The sequence below is a fragment of the Capricornis sumatraensis genome, chromosome 23, assembly GCF_032405125.1.
Source record: "Capricornis sumatraensis isolate serow.1 chromosome 23, serow.2, whole genome shotgun sequence".
NCBI classification, from domain to species: Eukaryota; Metazoa; Chordata; class Mammalia; order Artiodactyla; family Bovidae; genus Capricornis; species Capricornis sumatraensis.
In genome coordinates this window covers 51,235,718-51,259,277 of record NC_091091.1, presented here as the reverse complement: position 1 = coordinate 51,259,277, position 23,560 = coordinate 51,235,718, and the positions used below count along the sequence as shown (strand labels likewise).

General features: G+C 64.0%; 2 protein-coding genes across 2 annotated transcripts in view; both read left to right on the top strand.

The window, feature by feature from the left end:
• Positions 1-11,715, top strand: part of CFAP46 (cilia and flagella associated protein 46) — a 102,315-nt gene extending 90,600 nt beyond the window's left edge. Inside the window, 11 exon segments of the mRNA XM_068961379.1 lie at positions 482-552; positions 675-735; positions 805-840; positions 1,286-1,388; positions 1,895-2,007; positions 2,708-2,789; positions 3,320-3,456; positions 3,555-3,635; positions 4,418-4,453; positions 4,456-4,538; positions 11,056-11,715. Coding sequence (XP_068817480.1) covers positions 482-552; positions 675-735; positions 805-840; positions 1,286-1,388; positions 1,895-2,007; positions 2,708-2,789; positions 3,320-3,456; positions 3,555-3,635; positions 4,418-4,453; positions 4,456-4,538; positions 11,056-11,715 — 1,463 coding nt within the window.
• A 9,577-nt stretch (positions 11,716-21,292) lies between these two features.
• Positions 21,293-23,050, top strand: NKX6-2 (NK6 homeobox 2). Its single transcript, XM_068961378.1, has 4 exons — positions 21,293-21,698; positions 21,786-21,958; positions 22,176-22,424; positions 22,685-23,050. Exons 1-4 carry the CDS (start codon positions 21,293-21,295, stop codon positions 23,048-23,050), a joined length of 1,194 nt encoding a protein of 397 aa, XP_068817479.1.
• Positions 23,051-23,560: the final 510 nt, after the last annotated feature.

Below are 23,560 nucleotides of genomic sequence, written 5' to 3'. Positions count from 1 at the left end.
CGCCAGCCCCCAGCCCTGACGTCTGTGCTCAGCTGGAGGCCTCCGCAGAGGCCAGCTCCCTCCACCAGGAGAGGGACGGGCAGGGAGCGGACGGTGTAAATTCTCAGGAGGCAGAGCAGCCAGCAAGCAGTGCCCCGCCCGCGGTGAGTGGGCCAGGGGCACGCACACTGGCAGGTGCCCAGCGTGGTGGGTGAATGGTCAGGCATGTGGGCCTGGGCGCCTCTGGCAACTGTTCCTTTCTTGAGACCTCCTGGCCCAGGCCTTTCCCAACCCTGGGAGCCTTTACATTAGAAATTAATGCCATTTCAGATTTACCAAAATTAAAACCAGCTGTTCCCACTGCTTGTTTTTACACTGAGGTGAGACTCACATAACATAAAGTTGGCCATCTTCAAGTGAGCGGTCCAGCGGCGTCTGGTGCAGCCAGCCCTTGCGCCTCTGTCCAGCTCCATGGCGCCACTTCCTGGCACTGTCTCAACAGAAGGGAACATGAAGAAGGAGAGCAGAGGCAGAGATCACAAGAAGAGAGGCGCAGCACGGAAGCCCGGGAAGGTCGGTGGTCCAGGCCCCGCTGGGCCCCAGGGCCTGGCGAGCCCAGCGCCCGGCCCCTGGCTGGAGCGGGCCAGCTCTGCCCGCAGGCCGCACCCCCAAGGGGCTCCTGCCTGTCGCCACAGGGCAGCGCACCGCGGATCGTCCCCTCCCACTGCGTCCTCGTCGACTCGGACAGCTTCAAGTGTATCCTTTGGTGCTTCACCCGCCCCGGACACGGATCCTGGGGCCTAGTCCTCCTTAACCAAGACCCAGTCGTCGTGGACCCCTACGAGGAGGCCCAAGGCCCAGGTGAGCGCTCCCCGCCGGGCACCGCCCACCGCACTGGGAACATCAGGCCTGCGGGCTGGCCTCTGAGCCTCTGCCCTGCCTCCATGTGGCCCTGGGTCAGCTCTTGCTACACTGCCCGGGGGAAGGGGGGCGGTGGCCGTGTGCTCCAAGACCCGCCCTCACTCTCGTCTGCAGCCGTGTGACAGGGACCCCTGAACTGGCAAGGTGCCGCCCCCAGGTGTGGACCTGTGGCAGAGGGCCGCCCCCGCGGCTCTGGGACAATTCCTTGGCTCTTTGGCTGAGGTGGTTTTCAGTATCTACACAGAGGAGGGAAGGAGCGCCACCCCTCCACTCCCTGGGCCCCCTTGTCCGTGAGGAGCCAGGCCCTGGGCGCCTGCCACACCAAAGGCCACCCTGTGTCCGCACCCTCGACGCCCGTTTTGTCACCATCCCATTGTGGTTGCAGAAATGCTGACTCCTGTCTCCGTGACCCGGGAAATTTTGGAAAGATTCCGAGACACGTTCACTGCGAAATGGACGGGGCACCTGGGCAATAAGCAGTTTCCCAGGTTGGCCTCTGGGTTGCGCCCACTGGAGACCCCTTCCCCTCACGCCCTGACCCCCTTGTGTCCTCAGTACCTTCGTCCCTGCCCGGAAGCGCCTAGAGCCCCAGCGCCCGGATGCGACCTGGGCCCAGAGGGTGCGCGCCCACCCGCTCGGCTTCAAGGGCCTCCAGGCCGCTCCTCGCCGAGGGGCGTGTCGGGGGCGGGGCCCTGGAGGGAGAAGCCTGGGAGAGCGGGGGCGGGGCCGGGCTCGTGGCGGGGCTGGGCTGGGCGGGGCTTGTGGCGGGGCGGGGCCGGGCCGGGCCGGGCCGGGCCGGGCCACTGCGGGCCGGGCTCGTCCCAGCAGACGCCCTCGGGGACCTGCGCTCCCGGGCTGCAGGGAGGTCCCTCTGCTGCTTCTCACAGTAACCGCCCGGGGGAGGGCTGGAGCGGACCACGGCACAGGCTGCTCACGGTGGCGCCCGAGCCCCGTCGCCTCCCCGCCCCCGCTCTCCCTCTTCTTGCCTTGGCAGCCAGGCCGAGTGGGAGCAGCTTCTGGGCAGCTGCACAGGCTTCTTCTTCTACGGGATGGAGAACTTCCTATCGCACATATTAGTGGAAAGGCTGGCCGCCATGAACTTGGAAGGTGAGACCTCGGAGGCCCCCGTCTCTGCTAAACCCACCGGCACGAGACACAGGTCGAATTCGCACAAGAACAGAGCGCGCCCCTTGTGTCTTATCAGGTGTCTCCTGTCCTCTGACGAAGGGCTGGGGGCTTTAGGACCGCACAGCAGGGCCTGGGGGTGGGGCTAAGGCCCCTCCTGCCCTCCGTCCCCCTCCTCCATTTCTCTGAGAGCCCAGGCTCTGGAGTTGGGGCAGTTCACCCTTTAGGACTGGGCATGCAGAGTCCAGGAGGGCTGGCCCACAGTCAGGTTGCTGTGGGGGTCGGCCTCTGTCCGTGGGGCTTTCTCACGCCCACACCCAAGTGCTCCGTTTCCAACACGGGCCCTGTTTCAATGGGCACAGGAGGCCACCGCCTTGTGAGCGCAGCTGGGAGCTGAGACCCCTCCTGCAGGTCTGGAGATGCAGTAGGCCCCCCGGGTGGACTTCCCGCCCCTCACTCCTTGCCTGGCCTGGCCGCCTAAGGAGACTATGAAGGTGTGGATCCCCTAAGGCAAATGACCAGCTTGCCCGTGTGGCCCAGAAAATGGACCAAAGTCCGAGCCTCGGGCAGAGGGGGCTGTGTTTCCATAGCTGCCCGTGCCCTGGGTGACACCCTGCCCACAGGGTCCCCCCCCCCACCCCGCCCTGGGCACCCGGCCGATGAGCCCTGCCTGTGACCACAGGGTGCCAGCTGGTGGTGCTGCTGGACCTGGCCCAGTCCTACGAGAGCGTACGGCGCCGCGCGGGGTCCTCGGAGAGCAGGAGGTGCCCGGGGTCCCCGGGGAGCTGGTGGGAGACCTGGGGGGCGTGTGAGCGGTGGGTTCCATCTGGGGCATTGGCCCTGCCCCATCACGGCAGCCAGGCAGCTGTGACCTGCCCCCAGACCACAGGCCTGGCTGGAGCCTCGGGCCGCTGGGCTTGGGACCGGCACAGATGGGGCAGTGGGGAGGACACCTGGCTCCCGCTCCCCGCATCACCTGTCACACACACCCCAGGGCTTCGGGGGCTGCAGGCCGTGGGGCTGCAGACCACCCTCTGCAGGGGGTGCTTCCCCTCGCAGCTCCCCCCACGCAGGGAGCCCTCCAGAGTGTGCCGGTACCCTGAAATGACTTTTCTTGCTAAATGGCATTTAATTGTGCGCGTGATGTGAGTGGGCGGGTGGAATCTTGACTTTTCAAGAAGCTTAAGGACGGTGAGTCCATCTACTGGGTCCCACACTTGGTGCTCTTCGGGCTGTGGACGGGGAGGCTCTGGCCGGGCCCCTTGTGCCGGCCCACGATCTCTGTCCCCTACAGTGAACTCCAGCTGTCCTTGGAGGAGCCAGTCGAGACCGCCATCCTCCTGAGCCTGGTGGGGGTCAGGAGCATCGTGGCGAGCCAGTGGCCTACGGTCCTGCAGGACAACGCGATGCGGGCCCGGGTCCTGTGGGAAAGTGAGTGGTTCCGGCACTGCCACCCAGTCCTGCGGCCACGCGGCCTCCTGGGGCCTGCGGGTGGTGGATGGCCCATCTCAGGGCTGGTTCTTCTCTAGATCTGTTGGCGGTTGGCAGGCCGATCGGGAGGACAATTCGCCTGCTTCAGGAGGTGGGAGCCAGTGAAGCCGCCCACTACGGTAACTAGCAGTGGCCTCCCTTCCTCCAGCCCTCGGGCACGGGGTTGGGGGACTCTAGCTCCTCCTGTTTCCGGGGACCCTCAGCCTCTGACAGCCCAGCGTGTGAAATCTGGCATCCAGAGTCTTTAGGGAGAAATACGCAAATGACTAGAACATCTTTATCTTCAAAAGGCTCAAGTCCTCAAACCCTGAAAAGCCCCCCGGGGTGCTCTTGGGAAGGAAACCCACCCACTCCTCCAGCGCAAATGAAACCCTAATGCCCACATGTAGCTTCAGCGCTCCACGTGGATTCTGGTGTGAAAGACCCAAGTGCAGCCCAGGTAGTGAGTTGAGTAGCGCGCTGACGTGAGAATCCGCCGTAACTAAGAAAGAGTTAGCCTAGCTCATGAGGCCTTCAAATACAGAGCGCAGAAGGCGCCTAAAGGGTAAGGTCCCACGGCCCACAGTGCTAGGGAGGTGGTACCAGACACTAACTGCTGAATGAGCAAGGGAGTGCGTGAGTGAGCCAGATGTGCGCGTGCACAAGTGAGTGCGTGCGTGAGTAAGCAAGTATGGGAGTGTGTGTGTGAGCGGGTGTGTGAGTGAGCGTGTGAGAGCAAGTGTGAGCGGGTGTGTGTGAGGGAGCAATCACACGGGTGAGCAGGTGAGGGGGGCCCGCGGCTCCGTGGCGTCCACACCTGCGCGGTGCTGGAAGGCAGGGCACTGGCACCGTCCCCTCCGTTGGGCTGGCCCCGGGCGTCCGTCCCCGTGAGCTGCATCGCGTGCCCGTCCGCTCTCCCCAGACGAGTCCCTGCACGCTTGGAAGGACCAGCCGGCGGCGCTCCGGCCGCAGCGGCAAGGCTCCGAGCGGCTCCCCATCACCCTCAACACGGTCCTCTATGGGCTGCCGCACCAGGCCATCGTGTGAGGGGCACCCGGCACGCTCCCGGGGGCCTTCAGCCTCCTCCTGAGACCCCTGCCAGGCTGTGCAGCGGAGCCCCCACCCCGTTCTGCACAGGGCAGCGCCTGCCCGTCTCCACCGTGAAGCCAGGGCCCCATGGGGGGAGGAGAGTCTCTGGGGCTGGGTGGGGGTACCTGGGCCCACCCTACAGCTGCCTGGACCCTGGGCCCCTTGCTTCTCCAGGCTCTCCCTGGGGCCCCAGGCCTCCATGCCTTTGCTCCTAATGAGGACACGGGTCTGTCCAAGTGCTTCAATAAACAGCTTCATCACCTCTGAGCTGTGTTTCTGTGCCCCCAAAGCAGGGAACAGCCTGGTTCTTCTCCCAGCCTGGCGCAGACGCCAGCACCTCCAAACTCACAGGGAGGGCGTGGCCGTGCGACCTGAGCCCCCAGGCCTCCCTGCCCCAGCTTTCCACCCTGGGTTGGGACTCACATCCCGAGTAGAGGTGACCGTGTGTTCAGGACTCCCAGGGGCCCAGCCCGGGACCTCACCCACTGGCCCCGTGGGGCTTTGCCAAGGGGATGGGAAGGGCTGGGGTGTCCGCTGCAAATGCCTCGGTGGTGTGGCTGGCGTGGGACTTGGCAGCCCTGACGTCCCGGCCCCGTGGCAGGGTGGCCTGGTCTGCGCTCCGACGGCTCCAGGGCAGGCCCAGCTCCGCAGGGCTGTGGGGACCAGGAGGGGACAGGCTGGCGGCAGGGGCAGGCAGAAGAACCAGCAGGGAGACTGGGGCCAAGAGCTCGTTTCCCCCACATCGAGGGACCAGAAGTGGCAAAGCAAGCACGCCGGGAACCCTTGGTCTCCCGTGCGTCTCTGGAAGGAGTCTAAAGGGGTGCAGCTCCTCTGGAAAAGAGCTTGGCAGGTTTTCATAAACTGCGTGTGCAGTTAGCACCTGAGCCAGCCTCTGCATGGATCCCAGAGGAATGGAAACTCAGGTTCACACAAAAACAGCTGCATGAACATGTCTGGCAGCTTCATCCCGTTAGAGCAAAAACTAGAACCAAACCTCCACCTCGAGTGGTTAGGCAGGCAGTGCACGCACTTGCTGGAATGCCCACAGTGGGAAGGGGGCCACCCGAGGCTGGACGGGACTCAAGGGCGTCGTGTTGAGCGGAGAAGCCAGCAGCAAGAAGGTCACTCGCCGTGGTGTCGTTCACACAACATCCTCAAAGCTCAGAACAGCAGAGAGAACAGGGCCCACAGGAGCCCTGGGGCCAAGCCGGATTCCCCACCTTGGCTGTGACGGTGCCACAAGTCTACATGTGGGAGAACACTGCGCCGTGCCCTGCCTGCACATAGACACGCACACACAGACACACCAGACACAGACACACAACAGACACACAACAGACACACAACAGACACACAACAGACACGGACACAACAGACACACAACAGACATGGACACACAACAGACACGCACACACAACAAACACACACAGACACGCACACACAGACACACCAGACATAGACACACGCAGACACGCACACACACAGACACACCAGTCAGACACACACAGACATGCACACACAGACACACCAGACAGACACACAACAGACACACACACACACAGACACACAACAGACACACGCAGACATGCACACACAGACACACCAGACAGAAACACAAAGACATGCACACACAGACACACCAGACACAGACATACAACAGACACGGACACACAACAGACACAACAGACACACACACAGACACACCAGACACACAGACACACAACAAACACACACACACAGACACACAACAGACACATCAGACACACACAGACACACAACAGACACACGCAGACATGCACACACACAGACACACCAGACAGACACAGACATGCACACACAGACACACCAGACAGACGCACAACAGACATGGACACACAACAGACACACACACACCAGACACACAGACACACACCAGACATGGACACACAACAGACAGAGCAGAGAAGCCAGCAGCAAGAAGGTCACTCGACACACAACAGACACAGACACACAGACACGAACACACACAAGCACATGGGCACACACACACACACACAGACACACAGACACAGAAGCCTACACACAGACACGCATCACACAGACGCACAGCCCGCGGGGGCGGCAGCGCGCAGGTCCTCACCGTCGCGGCTCCAGCCCGGGCTCTAGGGTTCCCTGCGCTGTTTCCTCAACTCCCTGTGAATCTAGAGTTAATTCACCGTAAGAAGCTTTTTAAGAGCTCGTGTTTGATTATATCGAGGTGATGAGTCCCCTCTTTTGTGTTTGGTCTTTTCTTCTCTTCAAACATATACGCATATTTGTTCCGGTTTTCTTTTTTCTTTTTTTAAAAAAACCCGCTAACTAATGACCAGGTTATAAATTCAAATGGAGCAGCGCTGGAAACACGAGCTTCCCTCTAGAAAGATGCTGGCACCCACCCAGACAACAAGGATAAAAGCTTCTGGAAATACTTCATCCGCGCAGCGTCACATTTTTCACCTGCTGCCGTGCCTCTCCTGTGAGAAATGTGAGTGCTGTTCCGTGTAGCCGTGGCTTCGGTCGCCCTCTGAGTTATGTCCCGGCAACATGACAAATCACAGTATCAATTAGCTGCTGTAACACAAGTGGCATTCTGTAATATATTTAAGCACGAAAAACTGCAGAGGTGAAATTTATGTAACCCTAAAAACTATAAGGAGAGAAAAGATCACTTGGAATTTATTGGTCATAATAGGAGACAATGTAATTCCAACGGTGCACAGCCCTTTGAGAAAGGGCGGCCAGACCTGCAAGTTGTGTGTTCCAGAAAGGACACAGGTGGGTGACGGGGACGCCCCGGCATGGGGACGGGGGCAGCGTCCCCTGGAGATCCCAGCCCTGCCCCCGCCCAGCCTCCCCCTTCCTGAGCAGCAGTTGGCTCGGGGCCAGGCTGAGCTCCAGAGTCCAGACAGTCTCCCCGACCTTGAGCTGGTCATCCTGGAGCCCCGGCCTCCCCGGGACAGCGCGGCACCCAGGATGGGGCGGGGCGGGGCGGGGGGGGGCTCCCAGCAGCCGGGGATGGGACCAGTCGGTTTCTGTTAGTCAATCCCCTGCTTCAAAGTTCAACTTGCTTTCTGAATTTACATCTTGGAAATAGTGGTTTCCATCTTTTTAAAATACGGAGCTGCTTTTAGCAGTGTGCTTTGCTGTAGGAGATTTACGGGGAAAGTAGAGGGACAAAGGCGCTGATTTTCTGTTTCCAACAGCGAGCTCCTGGTGTTTTCACACTTGGTAAAGGCCTTGTCATTTCGAGATGTTAGTCAGAATCTTGCTCAAAGCCTTCCTACCCTCAGACAGGCTGCCTGCAAACACGACAGTTCCAGTGTCCCAGGATGAGGGCCATTGGGTTGGGGGGACCTCTAAATGGGTGAGGAGCCCAGGGTCCCCCTCATGGCTGGGGGTCTGGGGGCTGTGGGCTGTGGAGCCCGGCCAGGGGGCTCCCATTCCTATGACCTACCCCAGGGGTGGTCCCAGATCCCCCATCCCACCCCCCCGGGCAACGCCCTTTTGCTCATGGAATCCCACAGAACAGCATCGCCAGGCACAGGCCAAGGTCCATCTCCAAGGACGTGGCCTCTGCTTTCACCTTGAGGGAGACCCAGGCCTCCGTCTGTCCTGGCCCCGAGCTCGCCCCTCTGCGCGAGGGCACCCGCCTTGGTCCTCTCCAGAGGGCAGGCCTATGGTTCCAGCCGGGTCCTCTGTCCCCCGGGGCCTCCTGCGCCTGGGCCCATCTTCCTCTCCCAGCAGTTAATTCCCTCTCACAGCCCAAACAGCCCTTCTGGGTTGATCGGGATTAAGAAATTAGGTGGGTTAATAAAGCTAAAATGTTCACAGACGCTTGTATATAAATTTCTATTAAGTTCCCTCATTCAACACTGGTCTCTAATAGTTTAATTTCTGTATTAAAGAATTAAAACTCTATTTTCAATTGCTGTGAACAATTGTTTTCCTTAATGATCTTCCTGGAGGAGCCAGTAATTTTACATCTTGTAAAAATGATTAACCGGCATCATTATCCCATATGTCTGAAATATAACTCAGCAACTTCAAGAAAGGCCATTTGTATTCAATTAATGCTCCCTTGCATTAAGACACACAATATTACTTCACGTCCTCTCATTTTATTATGACGATGATGGAGATAGAAACAACCAGTCTCATTATCCCATTTCCAACAGAGAAATCAATTTTCAGTGTGTCTCTGCCCTTACAAAGAAGAAGGTGGCGTGGTTCCTGGGGAGCAGCCACTGCAAACTCCCTCCGGGCGACGGCCCAACTGCAGGGTCCTGCCCTGGACCGGGGGCTTCTCCGCGGGCAGCCCTTCTGGGGCTCTGGGAGGGGCCCGTGACCGCCTCCCGGGGGTTGTCCTGGAGGGGACCATCTGCCCTGCTCCTCCCCCCAGCATCATCCCCCCCCCCCCACCGTGGACACCCCCCGGGCCCCCACGCCCAGAAGGGGGTCTCCTGAGAGACAGCCCTGATCCCGGGACCCATGTTGGCCTTGGACGGACCGGGCCCCCACATGGAATCGGAGGGGCTGGGGGAGCCCTGCAGTGAGTAGCCGCTTTGTAGGGTGATTCAAGGGACGCGCCCTGCCTCGCCACTCAATCAAGGGCGCTGGCAGCCAGGATAATCTAATTGTTTGACGTTTTTATCACAATTCATTGAGACCAGAGGCAGATGACTAGGTTAACACCCCGTGCTGTTGGTTAATGGCCGGGACAGAGCTGATGGGGAGCTCTTAGATTCTCTTATTACAGGTTTTAATTCTCTGTGACACACAGAGAGAGGTGGCATCAGGACAATAAGGTGGAGCCTCCTCAGCCCAGTGCCCTGGGATCAGGGTGCCCCCACTCCCTCCCTGTTCTTCTGGCCACCTGCTCTGAGCCAGGCTCTGGGATAGCGGTTCTGGAGGCAAACAGTCCGGGGGGACAGGGGCTTCCCTGCCTGAGCTCCAGGACCCCCGCGCCCGGGAAACATGCTCTGACAGATTGCTCAGCTCTTGGGCTCAGAACCGCCCCCGGAAGAAGCTGCGGCTGGAGCCCCCAGACTCAGGGCTGCCGGGGGCCAGCGTCTCGGGGGCAGTTTGGGTGGAATTTCCTTGACCAGTGAGTTGACCATCTTTTCATGTATCTTGTGGCAACTTGGGCCTCCTGTTCTCTGCCTCGGAGGCCAGGAATAGAGCCGGCAGGCAGGGACCCCCCAGGGACTCTGCTGGAACCCCTGGTGAGGTGGGCTTGGGGGGCCCAGGCGTCTGTCCTCCACAGGGTCAAGTGGATGTTCTACAGAGGGCTTTTGGTTTTTCTGTTACGTGTAAGTGAAAGTGAAAGCCACTCGGTCGTGTCCAACTCTTTGAGGCCCATGGACCACACAGTCCAAGGAATTCTCCAGGCCAGAATACTAGAGTGGGTTGCCATGTGCTTCTCCAGGGGATCTTCCCAACCCAGGGATCGAACCCAGGTCTCCCATGTTGCAGGCGGATTCTTTACCAGCTGAGCCATGTAAGTCACGCATAATATCCGGTGGAGGACACTGGAGGCGGGCGGGGGGGCTGCCGTCCAGCAGATCCTGGGGGGCCGCCTCCAGGGGTCTGCAGAGCCAGCAAGAGCCCCTACCTGGGGTGGCGCAGGCCTCTCGGGGGGGCAGCTGTACTGGGCAGGCCCAGCTCTGGACGGGGGCTGGGACAGTGGGGACAGAGTCCCCAGGCAGGCAGTGGAGGTGGGGCATGGAGGGGGACAAGCCTGGGGGGGGGGGGCGTGTCCGACCTCCGCCACTGCAGCCAGGGGCCGTGTCAGGATGACGTCTGTGTGGACGTCGGTAGTGGCGGAAGCCATCACACCTGACCCCTGACCCCAGGAGGGATGGGGCAGTGACAGGTGATGGGGCCAAGTTTTAGGAGCCGGGACAAGTGAGGACAGAGAGCTAGGCGTGGCCACAGGTGCGGCCGTCTGCTGAGGGCTGGCATCCTGGAGCAGGCTGCCCTCCGAAGGCTCCCACCCTGACTGCCTACGGGCCCTCCAGCCGCTCAAAACAGGCTAGTTTGGATTTTCCCGAAAACTGAGCGCAAACATCATCCTTAGGACCGAAATCTCACCATTTCAGTAAAAGGGGGAAGATTTGTCTGCAGCCTGAACCACCTTCTGCTGGCCTGGCCGTGGCCTCCAAGCCCCAGGGCTCTCGGGCCTCAGCATCTGAGTCCTCTGACCACCCAGGTGTCCCGGCTGCAGGGCCAGTATTATAAAGCTACAAATCACCCCCTGACTTGCTGGCTCCGGAGTCAGCTTGGCTATGCAGTGAGACATTAACAAACAATCTTGCCCAGACGCAGGGCTCCGATCAGCTGGAGGACAGCAGCCTGGTCCTGACTGGAGCTGCCCCAGGCAGGGCATGGAGGGGCCAGATCCGGGGGGCTGTCTTCCTCCCACGCGCCCCCCCCCCCCGTCATGCCCCCTTGCAGCCTTCTTACCCTGCAGCCCACAACCAGGGTGCTTCCATGCCTGCCCCTCATGGCCTTCAGCCTGCATCTCTAGCCGACTCTGCAGTCCCCTGGAGGAGGCTCGTAGCCGCTTACATGGAGCGCCTCCCACCCCCTCACCCCCGCCACCACGGGCCGGAGCTCCGCCGCTGGCCCACAGGTCCTCCCCAGCCTCTCCAGGCACGAGCAGTAACTGAGGAGGCTGTCCTGCTGCAGGGACCAGCCCCGAGTCCTGGCACGCCCCGCGGACCCCAGGCAGGCCTCGCGGTGAACGTCTCGCATGGTGGTAGCGGGGTGGAGTCTGCGGTGGAGACTCAGGAGGGCCCCAGCCGAGAGCAGAGAGGCTCCTGCATGAGCCCGGGGCTGCGGCCCAGCAGGTCTGGGGCCCTCGGGTCCAGTCAGGGGGGCTTGCTCAGAGGACCCACACGTCACGAGCACCCCACGGCCAGAACCACCTCGCCTGCTGACCGCACCGCGCGGCCGCCCCTGGGGCTCCAGCCTCCTCTTCCCGTGTCGCTAGTTTTGCTCACAGACCCGCAGTCAACAGGGCGGGAGAAGACGGTTCTCGAGCTCAAACAGACACAGCCCGGCCTCATCCGTCCTGACCAACGGCCAGTCAGCTCCCAGGATGTGGACCTTTGATGTTTCAGTTAATAAAAGGAATCATGTACACAGGAAACAGGGAAACCCAGTGGACACCACAAGAAGCAAAGAAGGCACCATATGCCCTCTCCCTCCTCCGCAGGCCCCGCCCCTCCTCCAAGTCCTTCCCACTTCTCCACAGGCCCCACCCCTTTTTCAAGTCCCTCCCCTTTCTCCGCAGGCCCCACCCCTCCTCCAAGTCCCTCCCTCTCCTCCACAGGCTCCTCCCCTCCTCCAAGTCCCTCCCACTTCTCCGGGTCCACCCCCTCATCCAAGTCCTTCCCTCTCCTCCACAGGTTCTGCCCCTCCACCAAGTCCCTTCTGCTTCTCTGCAGGCCCCGCCCCTCTCCAAGTCCCTCCCTCTTTTCCCTAGGCTCCTCCCCCTCCTCCACAAGCTCTTCCCGTCCCCCCAACCTCTTCCTCCTCCCCAGGCCACACCCGGGCTCCTCCTCCTCTCAGAGGCTGTTCCTCCTCCCCCGCAGGCTCCTCCCCAGGGCAGGGTTTGGTGCCATGGATGCTTATGAGGTTTTTCTCTGGATAAGTGTCCATATATTTAACGATGAAATGACAATCTATTTAATGAAATGATGGCACATTTTCCCCAAGTGCTATTATATTAGAAATGCTGTCAGAGCAGGCGGCCCCCATCGTGCACGTTTTCGTGGATGTCTCACACTTCACACACAGCCCCGGCCCGGGTTGCTGTTCTCCCAGGAGACAAGCAGTCTGTTTACTTGGGTGAAACTGTTGATGCCTGCTTTGTGAATAATGTGCGGTCTCTCCCGTAACTTGGTCGCGTCTCTGTTTTCAGAACAGAGAATTCAGTATATTTACAAGATCTCAGCATTGACCGTTTAGCCCTCCAGTCCCCACGTGCGACTCCGGCCGTCATGGTGAGGAGGGCGAGTTATGGTTCACGACCACAGTTGGGTTTCTTTTGCTTCTTTGGGCATTTCTGTCTCTTTTTAACTCTTAAGGACTTTGGAGCCAGGTCTGTCTTCAGAACAGCATGTAGCTTCCACTGTTACCAACTGTGGCTTTGAGTTGGACCTCAGAGGCCTCACAGTCTGGCCACACACGTCTAGGTCACCTGCAGATTGCCTGGCTGGCAGGGACGCCCCCCCCTCGGACCCCCGTCACAGGCCTCCTGGAGGAGCCCCTGGGTCTCCATGTTGTGTCCTGGCCAGAGGAAGACTGGACAAGCAGCAAAGCAGTCCGGACGACAGAGGGGGAGAACGGGGGGAGCCGCAGGGGAGAGGGAGGCAGGACACAGCGTGCCAGAGGCCGGGAGGCCCGCGGCACTGCTGGAGCCACACCTGTCGGCCGCATGAGCGCGAGAACCGCAAGTTCTGCTCAGGGGCTCAGAGGGGCTTATCCCTACACGGCCATCAGGTTTGCACGTGTACCCCGCGTTCCTCCCGGTACAATTGCTAAAGGTGGAGAACTGGGAAGACCTAAGGCGCTGGCATATAGACTGTGGGACACCCACAAAACTGCTTGGGATCCTGGGTCCTGCCCGGCGGTGCCATGCGGGTGCCGGGACACGGGTGGGATGGGCAGACGGGCCTGGACTGGAGAGTGTGTGTGTTAGTTCTGGGTGGGGGTCTTACAGAGAGACCGCCCACGTGTGGCGTCTTTCGTACGCTCGGTGCTTAAGGGTCGTGTCCCCGGGGACCGGGACAGTGCTGGCCCCGCAGGTGCTCAGGCCGCAGTCATGCGGGAGAGTGAAGGGGTGAGCAGAAAGGAGGCCAGTCCCGCCGCGGTGTGGGCGCTGAGCCGTGGTAGACGGCTCCTTTCTTCATCGGGTTCAGTGTTTCGCAACTGGTGTCTGTCACCCTCGCGACCAGAAGGAAAGCTCTGTTTGAGAGCTTTTCCACCCAGGTCTTTGTCAACTGTCATTTCTCCAAAGATGCCAGGAACGCCGCCCTGGGCTGAGGCCAGCAAGGACGCCTTGTCAGCAGAGCCAGGATCCACTCTGCCGTCAGTCCGTCCCCACCGCGGCAGGAGCCCCAGGACCCAGGGAGCACCCAGCCTGCACCCCACACCCTCCTTTGTGCCCGGGAGCCCCCCGTGTGCCCGGGACACCTGCCATGTGTCTGGGACACCCCCATGTGCCCGGGACTCCCCCTGTGTGCCTCAGACCCTCTCCTCCATGAGCCCAGGACAACCCCTGTGCCCGGGACACCCCCGTGTGCCCGGGACCCCCACGGGCCAGGCAGGAGGAACTCTGGCCAGGAAGGAGGATTAACTTTCTGAGGTGAATTAAATTAGGCACAACTTCTTGGGACCCTTTGTAGGAAGAGGCAACCAGGCTGTGGAATGCAAGCTCACGGGTCCCGCAGACCAAATTCCATACTGATGTCACAGGCCACCAGCCCCTGGGGGTGCCCGCACCTCTACCCTGTGGTATAGGGGTTTGGTGGCCTGGCAGCTGCACAGCTTTGAAGCCCTTGGGAGGCTTGGGGCAGATAAGCCTCTGGGCCCAGCTCACTGCCTCCCCAGCCCTGTGAGACCCATCTCCCAGACGGGGTGTCCAGGCAGTGGGCAGCCTGGGCTGGGGGTTGGAAGCCCCCCAGGCATTGCAGGAGGCACGGGGTGCTCTTTGCCTCACATGGCAGACACGTTCCTCAAAGTCAGGGGGACTACTGTCCCCGTTTAGGAGCCTAGAGGAGAGGTGCCAGCCCGCAGCAGATACCAGCCCTGACCTGTGCGCCTGTGGGAGAGGCTTTCCTTCCACCAAGGACCCCTGCCTGCCGCCCCCTCACCCCAGAACGGGGCGGGGACCTCAACGTGCTTCCCTGAAACCCTTCCTGGTCCAGCCAGCCGCCCAGTGACCCTTTAAAAGTGCGAATAGTTTCCCATCAGCGGCAGCTCCTCCCCTGGAGATGAACCCCCTTCTGGGATGGTCCTTGGGGTGGCCCTGCCCCAGCTCCCGCCCCCTCACGGGTCTCCAGGAAGCAGGCCCTCCCCAAAGTAGCTGTTGGGCGCCCTCAGTGACGGTGCAGGGGTCACCCTGTCCATAATGCCAACGTGCATCTGTCGGGCTCAGTCGTTAACTGGCCTCCTGTCTGCCGCCTCCACCCCGAGAGGCGTTTTAATAAAGACCTGGGCCTGAGCGCCAGACCCCGCCCGTGGCGGGAGCTGGGTCGGGGGGAGCATCAGTGCAGCCCCCCACCTCGGCCAACGACAGCGGCGGGGCCCAGGGGTGGGGGCGACGTTGGCCACAGCACTGCTGGACCCTCACCCGCCAGCAAGCCCCCACGGCATCCAGAGCAGCCTGGAGCGCAGCCAGAAGCCCTTCCGGAAGCGTCCACTCGGCCAGCGCTGTCCGAGCCATTCTGGGAGCGCCGCGAACAGGCTGCAGCCGCTGCCCTGACACAAATCTTGCGCTCGGCGCCCAATCAGCGCGCTTGGCACGCGGTCAGACCCCCGGGAGAGCAGCCCCGGGGAGAGATCATTACGCGACTGCACGTCTGGTGCGGGGGTCCGGGGCGGGGGGCCTGGGATGGGCTTGGGGCTGATTTACGGCCGCCCTGTCTTTGTCCTTCCCTGAAGGAGACGCGAGTCTTGGGACCCCGAGGAGCGCTTCTGAGGAGCCATGCGGCTGCACCGCCTCCTTGGGGCTTCTTTGCCTGGCTCTCGTTGTCACAGGCATGCGGTGGGGAGTGATTTCCAGCTCATGTCAGAACACTCGGGGTGCCGTGCCTCAGCTGGACCCGTCCAGGGAGGGAGTCGCACTCCTGAGATCTGGAGCTCCCCGCCCCCCTCTCCCCGCCCAGCCTGGATGTGGCTGCGAGGGACTGGGGGCCACGGGTCTCCGACAAGAGCCGAGCACCACCCAGAAGCAGAAAGCAGAGCAAAATGGCAACCCCAGAAAGGTGCCGGAGCTGGGGCGCCCACGGGCCTGGAGGTGGAAGGGGGAGAGGTTGAGGGGCAGGTGTGTCCATGCCTTTGGCCTGGACCAGACCCGCAGGGGCCGTTCCCTCCTGAGCCCCCGATACTCTCGGCCATTCCTTTACTCGCGCTCTTAGCAGCCTGGGCCCCTGGTGGGTCAGAGCCTGTCCTGGACCAAGAACCTTGCAGGACCTTGGAAATGAGGAGGTGACCCAGCCTTGGTGCCCGTTGGACGTTCACGCGGAAAGTGTGAGGGGGTGGGTAGCGGACCTGGGGGCGGGGCCCCGGGGAGGGAGGAAGCCCGGGGGGCGGGGCCGCGGGGGTGTGGCCAGCGCCGCCCCCGTACAGGGGCGGAGAGGCTGAGGCCGCCCTGCAGAGCCCAGGTGCCCCAGTCAAGGAAACTGCGAAGTGCCAGCCTCTTAAGAAGCTGCCTGAGAAGAACCTGGAAACAACTGGGCCTACGTCAGCGGAGGGTGGACGTCTCTTCGTACGTGGGAACCTCCCAGTAGGCACGAGACGCCTGCGGCCATGTGCCCCCGGGAGGGAGTGACCCAGAGTCGTGAGGTCAAGTGACCATGCGGCCCTGCACAGCCGCAGGTCCCGGGAAGCCACGTGGTCACAGCCGCCCCGTTTCTGTTGGACGGGCAAACAGTCTCATCCTGGCGACTGGGTGCTTCTTTCAGAAGGAAGGTGAGGCCCGCACACAGCATGGTGAGAGAGGCGGGGGTCTGCAGACAAGAAGGAATAGTGTGGTTCTGTGCACTGCTCTGGGGATGTTCCTACGTGTATCAAGACGCATAACTTTGAAAGAAGTGCAGGAGCTGGAGAAGAGGAGCTGGGGCGCGGGGAGGGGCTCTGCAGGGGGAGACGCCCAGCTGTCCCTGGCTGGGGGCGGGGCTTCAAAACCAGAGAAGCCGAGCCTCGCAGCGCAAGGGGGAGGGGTGGGAGCTTCTCGCAGGTCCGGGAGCCCTGGCCCTTGTCCAGGCCACCTCCTGCCGGGAAGGGGCGGGCAGCCCGGGCCCCTCGGCCTCTGCTCCCGGGTCTCTGCCGCTTCCTTTACAGACCTACTGGGCCCCTCCCACCTGCCAAGGGTCTTCCCAGGGAAGGTGCTTGGCTCAAAGCCCCGTTCAGGGACTTCCACACGCCCATGGTGTCTGACACCTGAGTACGGGGATCTCCCTGGGGGAGCCCAGGCTTTGGGAAAACCCTCTGAAGCCTGGAACTGGGTTCATGTTCGTTTCTTGACCCTGTAGCACTTAGCCCCCTGGGTGCCCCAGCCATGAGGGGCCCTTGCAGCTAGGTGCCGACCTGACGGCAGGTGCATCAGTGCGGAGGGGCTCAGAGCGTACCAAGCAGAGAGTGAACCTCAGGACGACGAGAGCCAGCCGACGGTGGTCCAGGGGGTGGTGGAGGGCAGGGCGGCAGAAGAAGGACCGGTGTGGGGTCCGAGGGGAGGGGGCCGCTGGGGCCTGGGTCTGAGGCTCACTGGTCATCTCATGGGGATTAGACCCAAGCGGAGTGTGGGGGGCAGGACTGAGCTACAAGCAGGGGGGAGAGGGTGAGGTCGGGCCGGCGCCCCGCTGGGCCTCCTCTCGTGGCCCTCGCCCCCGGCCCCCCGCCCCTCGCCGCCCAGGCCCAGGCTCAGGCGCACCCTCAGCCCGCAGTGACCCTTCAGGCAGTCACCCTGCGGGTGGCGCTGGGGGTCAGCGGAGCGGAGCGGGCAGGGGTTCTTCCAGCTGCCTTTCCAGGGTCGGCCAGGCGAGGGCACCAGCGGGACAGGCAGGGGTCCGGTCTTTCCCGGCCTGGGTGTTTGCGGGGAGGAGTGGGGTTCGCGCCCACCCAGCTCCCTTCAGCGTCTGCAGAACCTGGGAGCGCCTGCAGCAGCACAGGCGCCCAGCAGGCGGCCTCTCCGACTCCAGGGCCCCCACGCCTCCACCCCTGCGCCCCCAGCTGGCAGGCACTTGGTTCTCTTGACCCACCAACCCCTGGTGAGCAGCCCCCTGACTCTGCCCCCAGGTGCAGTCCCCTCCTCTTGCTCCCGGAGGTCGAGGACTGGTCCCACGTGGGAGGACAAAGCCAGGGTCCTTTGCTCTTTGCAGGAAGCCATCGAGAGGGTGTGCTTGGGGCAGGGGGCAGCTCCACGACTTAGCCTCTCAAAATGGCAAATCTTCATCCGTTTGCCAACTCCAGAGCTATCTGCGTGGAGATGGGATCCAAGCTCCTTCCAGAGACAAACCCCCTTCCTCCCCTCCGTCCCCCGGCCCCACGCCTGCCAGGCTCTGACCCAGTCCGGGCTAGGACACTGGCTGGTCCTGGCTGGCCCTCCTGAGGGACCACCTTCCCTGACCACCCTCTTCCCAGCGGTCACTCGGCCCGTTCCTAGCTGCACGGACTTGCGGGGTTTTGTTTAATGTTGAAGAGGGCGGCAGAGGATGAGATGCTTGGATGGCATCACCCACTCAATGGACATGAATCTGAAGAGCTGGCGGATGGGAGCCGAGCCTGCTGCAGCCCATGGGGCAGCAGAGTCCGACGACTTGGCGACTGAACAACGCCCAGTCGCGCCACCGGGGTGCAGGGTGGCGCTCGCTGATCACGTGGCTCTGCCCGAGCGCGCCTGACAGGGAGCATGACCCGATAAATAAACGCGACTAAGTCAAGATTTCTGCCAAACCGCGAGCTCCGCGCTTGCCCGCGACGTCAACGCGAGAGCGCGGCGAGGCGCACGGCCGCCTTCCTTGGCGGGGCTTCTCCTTCGGCACCAGGACGGGGCATTGGCAGACCCGTCCGTTCCGGCGTAATCGGCTCGGGCGGCGCGACCCGAGGCGCTCCTTACCCGCAGGACTCTCCCTCCCCTGACCGACCCCGGGGCGGGGAGGCGTTTCCTTCGGTCTTATCCGGGGGGCGGCTCCCGGGAGCGCCGGAGGAGAAGGTGGGGCGGTGGCCAGGCGCCAAGCGGAGGCACGGAGCCCCGGAGTGCCCAGAGATGGCGGGCCGACAGGTGGAACAGGTGGAGCCTACACACCCGGAACTGGGGCGCTGGGGTCGGGGGTGGCGGTGGGGGTTGTCCCGTGCCACCGCGTGCGGAAGGGTAGGCGGGCGGGGCGTCCGGGGCTTGGGAACCCCCGCGCGGGGCGGGGCAGGGCGCGTGGACAGGGCTCCAAGACACCCTCCGCCAGACAGCATGGAGAAGCAGCTGCCCTCACCCCGCTCTTGGCGCCCCCAACCCACTCTGGCCCCTCCAAATGGCACTCCATCCCCCCATCCCGCACCCACGGCACCCAGCGCCCTGGAGAGCTAAGCACAGCCCCACTCGCGACCCCAAGCGTTCCGGCCGCAGCCCAGGGAGGGCCCCGGGGCGCAAGCTCCCCCGGGGTGCAGGGGAGTGGGTCGGCACTGTTTCTTCGGAGGGAAGGAGGATGCAGAGGCCTGAGCTGGGGGCTCGAGGAGCCGAGCGCGGCGCCCGGAGCGGCAGTGCTCCTCCTGCCACCGAACCGAGGTCTCAGGGAGGGTAAGGCGCCCTGTAGACCGTCCGGGCGCGCCACGCCTGGCCCGCCAAGAAGACTTCAGCCCCAGCAATCCAGAACCTGCTCCCCCCCCCCCCCCCGGCAGAATCGGGAGGGGGGCCGGCCCGCCCCTCACGTGGCCCCGCCCCAGTCCCCCTGGTCCCTCCCCAAGTCCTGACCTCCCGCCCAGATCAGAGGCTTGGGAGGCCGGGCCGCCGCCTTCCAGGAGCCCAGGGGGGCCCAAACCCGGCAGAAAAGGACATACGCTGTGCCCGAGGTGAGGGGCGCAAGCCAGGCCCGGGGCGGATCTCAGGGCTCAGCCGCCATAGTGAGCGCGGAGAAGCTCGATTTTCGGGGTCTGGCTCGGCTGGTGCGGATTTGCCTGCGGGGCAGCCGCATCCGGATCCCGCGAGTGCGGCCCGGCCAAGCTAGCGGGGAGAGAGAAACTCCCTCCCGCACGGGCTGCACCACACACGAAGCCGGCCGGTATCACGCGCGGTGGCACGCCGCCCGGGACAGCACGGGGCGCGCGCACGCAGGCAGTGGGAGCCGCCTAACGCCTGCCCGGGCCCGGCGGCCAGTGGCTTTCTTAGAGGCGATCTGGTGTAGGGACTCGCAGCACCACACCCGTAGAACTGCCCAAAACGAAAATGGACCCCTGGAGATCTCGGTATCAGGGGACGCTGGGTTCCTGCCCAGAGCCGAGAGGGCCGCTGTCGTTTGTGCCACCGAAATCCTGGCGGCCCGGGTGAAACGGGAAAGTCGTTGTTAACCTGCCGCACCAGGCCCGAGAGAGGCCGGCTGGCAGACACAGCAACCTGTCCCCTCTCCAACGAATCGGCGGCCGTCGGTTGGTACGCGTTCCCGTCACGTTCCCAACGGGCAGCGAATAATAGTCATAACCATCACTTAATAATATGTGACACCACCCAAGAGAACCAAGGAGGCAACGTCCACGATTGTACTCGGCGCCTGTTTGGCGCCTGCTCTCCGTGGTTTACTGAGATCTTATTTGAACCTCGCACAACCATCTACGAGGTGGGAGGAGTGCTCACCCCGAGGACGACACCACGCGCTCGGCGTGCCGGTCAAAAGGCCGCGCTTCTGCCCGCGGCCCCACGCGCCCCGTGACCCGGAGTCAGTCTGCCAGGGTTCCCGACCCCAGGCTCCGGCCGCGCTTCGCGAGGGAGCGGCTGCGCGAAAGGTCCCGCGCGGCGTCCAGACCGGAGCTCCGGGTTCAGGTTGCCTCCCAGGAATGAGGTGCCACCGCGCGACCGGAAAATGACCCAGCCCGGCCGAGTACAGCCCCGCGGGGCCGGGAGTGGACGGGGACCCGATCCCATACCCACCACACGCGACCCGGCGGCCCCGGGACAGGCCTCGCCGAGGCGCCAGCCACTGGGTGGGGAAACAGCGGATTCTCGCGGGCCAAGTCTAACCTTCGGCCCGTGGACGCTGACATCCCGCTTCTCGCGCCCTCTGCATCCCGGAGCAGGAGGTTCTCGCAAATGCTCTCGGTCCTCCCTCAAATCTGGGGCCGCGACCCCGAGAGTGCCTGCCGGCTCCCCGCGCCCTCCCGCCGGCGCCTCTGCACCGAACAGGGCGCACCGCGTGTGCCGAGTGGATCCTCAAATCTGCATTCTCTCGGTGATAAAATATGCTCTCGTATTTTTTCCTGATTTCCCATTAAAACCTTTGCCTAACTAAACTCCCATCCAACGGGATTTATTTCGTCCCCGGGGAGATAAATGAGGGGGCAAATTTACGGCCCGGGAGGGACCCGCCGCGCTAATGGGCGCTTCATGGAGTGCGCGGCGGGGGCGCGCGGAAGGCGGGCGCTGGCCAATGGCCGGGCCGCGGGCGCCCACAGCCAATCAGCGCGCGCGCCGCGCCGGGGCCCCGCGGTTATCAGCGCGTCCGGCCCGCGCGGCGCCGCTCCGACCGGCCCCGGGGCTGCTGCCGCCGCCGCCGCTGCCGCCGCCGCCTCCTCCTCCCGGAGTGCCCCCGGCGGCGCCCGCCCTGCGCCGGAGCAGCCACCCGCCCTCGCGCCCGCCCTCCGCGCCGTCGGCGCCCTCGCCCGGCGCCCGCCCGGGCCGCGCGCAAACTTCCCGGGCCGGCGGGCGGCGGCGGCGGCGGCGGGGCCCGGATGGGCGCCCGGGCCGGCGGCGGCGGCGCCCATGGACGCTAACCGCCCGGGCGCGTTCGTGCTGAGCAGCGCCCCGCTGGCCGCGCTGCACAACATGGCCGAGATGAAGACATCGCTGTTCCCATATGCGTTGCAGGGCCCGGCCGGCTTCAAGGCGCCCGCGCTGGGCGGCCTGGGCGCACAGCTGCCCCTTGGCACCCCGCACGGCATCAGCGACATCCTGGGGCGGCCGGTGGGCGCGGCGGGCGGCGGCCTCCTGGGCGGTCTGCCCCGGCTCAACGGGCTGGCCTCGTCGGCTGGCGTCTACTTCGGGCCCGCGGCCGCCGTGGCGCGCGGCTATCCCAAGCCCCTGGCGGAGCTTCCCGGGCGCCCGCCCATCTTCTGGCCCGGAGTGGTGCAGGGCTCGCCCTGGAGGGACCCCCGCCTGGCCGGCCCGGGTAAGTGGCTCGAGCGCGGGTTCGGCGTGCGGCTGCGGGCGGGCGAGGGAGGGACCGCCGGCCACACTCACCGAGCCCCCCCTGCAGCCCAGGCCGGCGGGGTCCTGGACAAGGACGGCAAGAAGAAGCACTCGCGGCCGACCTTCTCGGGCCAGCAGATCTTCGCGCTGGAGAAGACTTTCGAGCAGACGAAGTACCTGGCGGGGCCCGAGCGCGCGCGCCTCGCCTACTCCCTGGGCATGACCGAGAGCCAGGTCAAGGTGAGGCGGCGCCGCGCGGCGCTCGCTTGGCCGCAGCCCGCTCGCTCCCCCGCGTCCTGCGAAAGGCGCCCGAGCGGCCACCCCGCGGGGTGGGCAGTCTGGGGCGGCCCTCGGCGTCCGCGCGGGCGGCAGCGTCTGGCCCGGGCCGCGGAGGGGCCGAGCTGCTGCCGGCGGGGTGCTCCGGGGGGCCCCGCGTGATGGGCGCCCTCCACCCCAGGTGTGGTTCCAGAACCGCCGGACCAAGTGGCGCAAGCGGCACGCGGCGGAGATGGCGTCGGCCAAGAAGAAGCAGGACTCGGACGCCGAGAAGCTGAAGGTGGGCGGCTCGGACGCGGAGGACGACGACGACGAGTACAACCGGCCCCTGGACCCCAACTCGGACGACGAGAAGATCACGCGGCTGCTCAAGAAGCACAGAGCCCCGAACTTGGCGCTGGTCAGCCCGTGCGGCGGCGGCGCGGGGGACGCCTCCTGAGGGCGCGGGGCCGGGCCGGACAACCAGGGTACGGACGCGGGCCGGCGCCCTCGCCAGCCGCCCGCGCCGCAGTGTGTATATATATTTTTACAGAGTAAGTTATACGGCGGCCCGGCTCGGGCTCGGCGTCGGGGCCGCCGCCGCCCCGCGTCCCGGTGGAATCACTTTGTATAATCAATAAATTATTTAACGCGTCCCCGTCGGAGCCACAGCTCCCTGGGCCCTCCGCCTGTTTCTTCCCATTCGGAAAGCCGCGGGCGAGGCGGCGGCGCGGCCTCCGCTCCTGCCGGGGACGCCGTGCCGGGCCGCTGTCCAGTGTCCGGGCCCGCGGGGCCCGCGCCTTCGGCTGGAAGGGCGCCTGGGGCTGGAAGGGCCGGGCTCGGCAGCGGGCCCGACGGAGGCCGGGTGCCCCGCGTCCCGGGCGCCCGGGCGGCAGCAGCTCGCAGGAGCGAGGGCGCCGAGAGGACCGGCGCGGGGAAGGCGTCCCGGCCCCGCGGGCCCTCGGGCCGTCCGCTGAGGGAAGGGGCCGCCCGGCCGGAAGCCGCGAGGAGCCGGACTCGGGGACTCGGCGGGCTGGAGCGGAGCCGACGGCGCGGGGCGGAGCAGGGAGCAGGTAGGGCCTCTTGTTCTCCAGCCACCCCGAGGCTAGGGCCCTCCTTTCGCGGCTACGGTGGATGAGGTTTGGGCAGGTTTAAACACATTGCCGGTGCCCGCCCCACCCTGCGCGGTAGCTGTGGGTGGGTGGGGGGTCGGTGAAGGGCCGCCGCTGGGCCCGGCTCCTGCCCACCTGCTCTGGTCTGGTTATGTAGATTCAACTCGCCCAGCCTTAGTAGCTGCAGACTTGGGAAGTCGCGCTAAACTTAACATTGGGTGAAATAAATCAGGTTTTAAACTCATCAGCACTACAGCTGATCCGCTGCTGCTACTTAGATTTTTTATGGGTAGAAAGTGCGACTTAATTCAAAGGATTACAAAGAGAAGCCCACAGTGATTCTGCCAGCAGCTCGGAGTTCTCTGGGGGCCCCGGGGTTGGCAGGGGAAGCACGTCTGGCGGCCCCTTAAGCTCCGTCCCCTTCCTGGGCAGCTCAGCCTGCACCCCAGGGTGCCCCCACCAGGCAGACCCCACC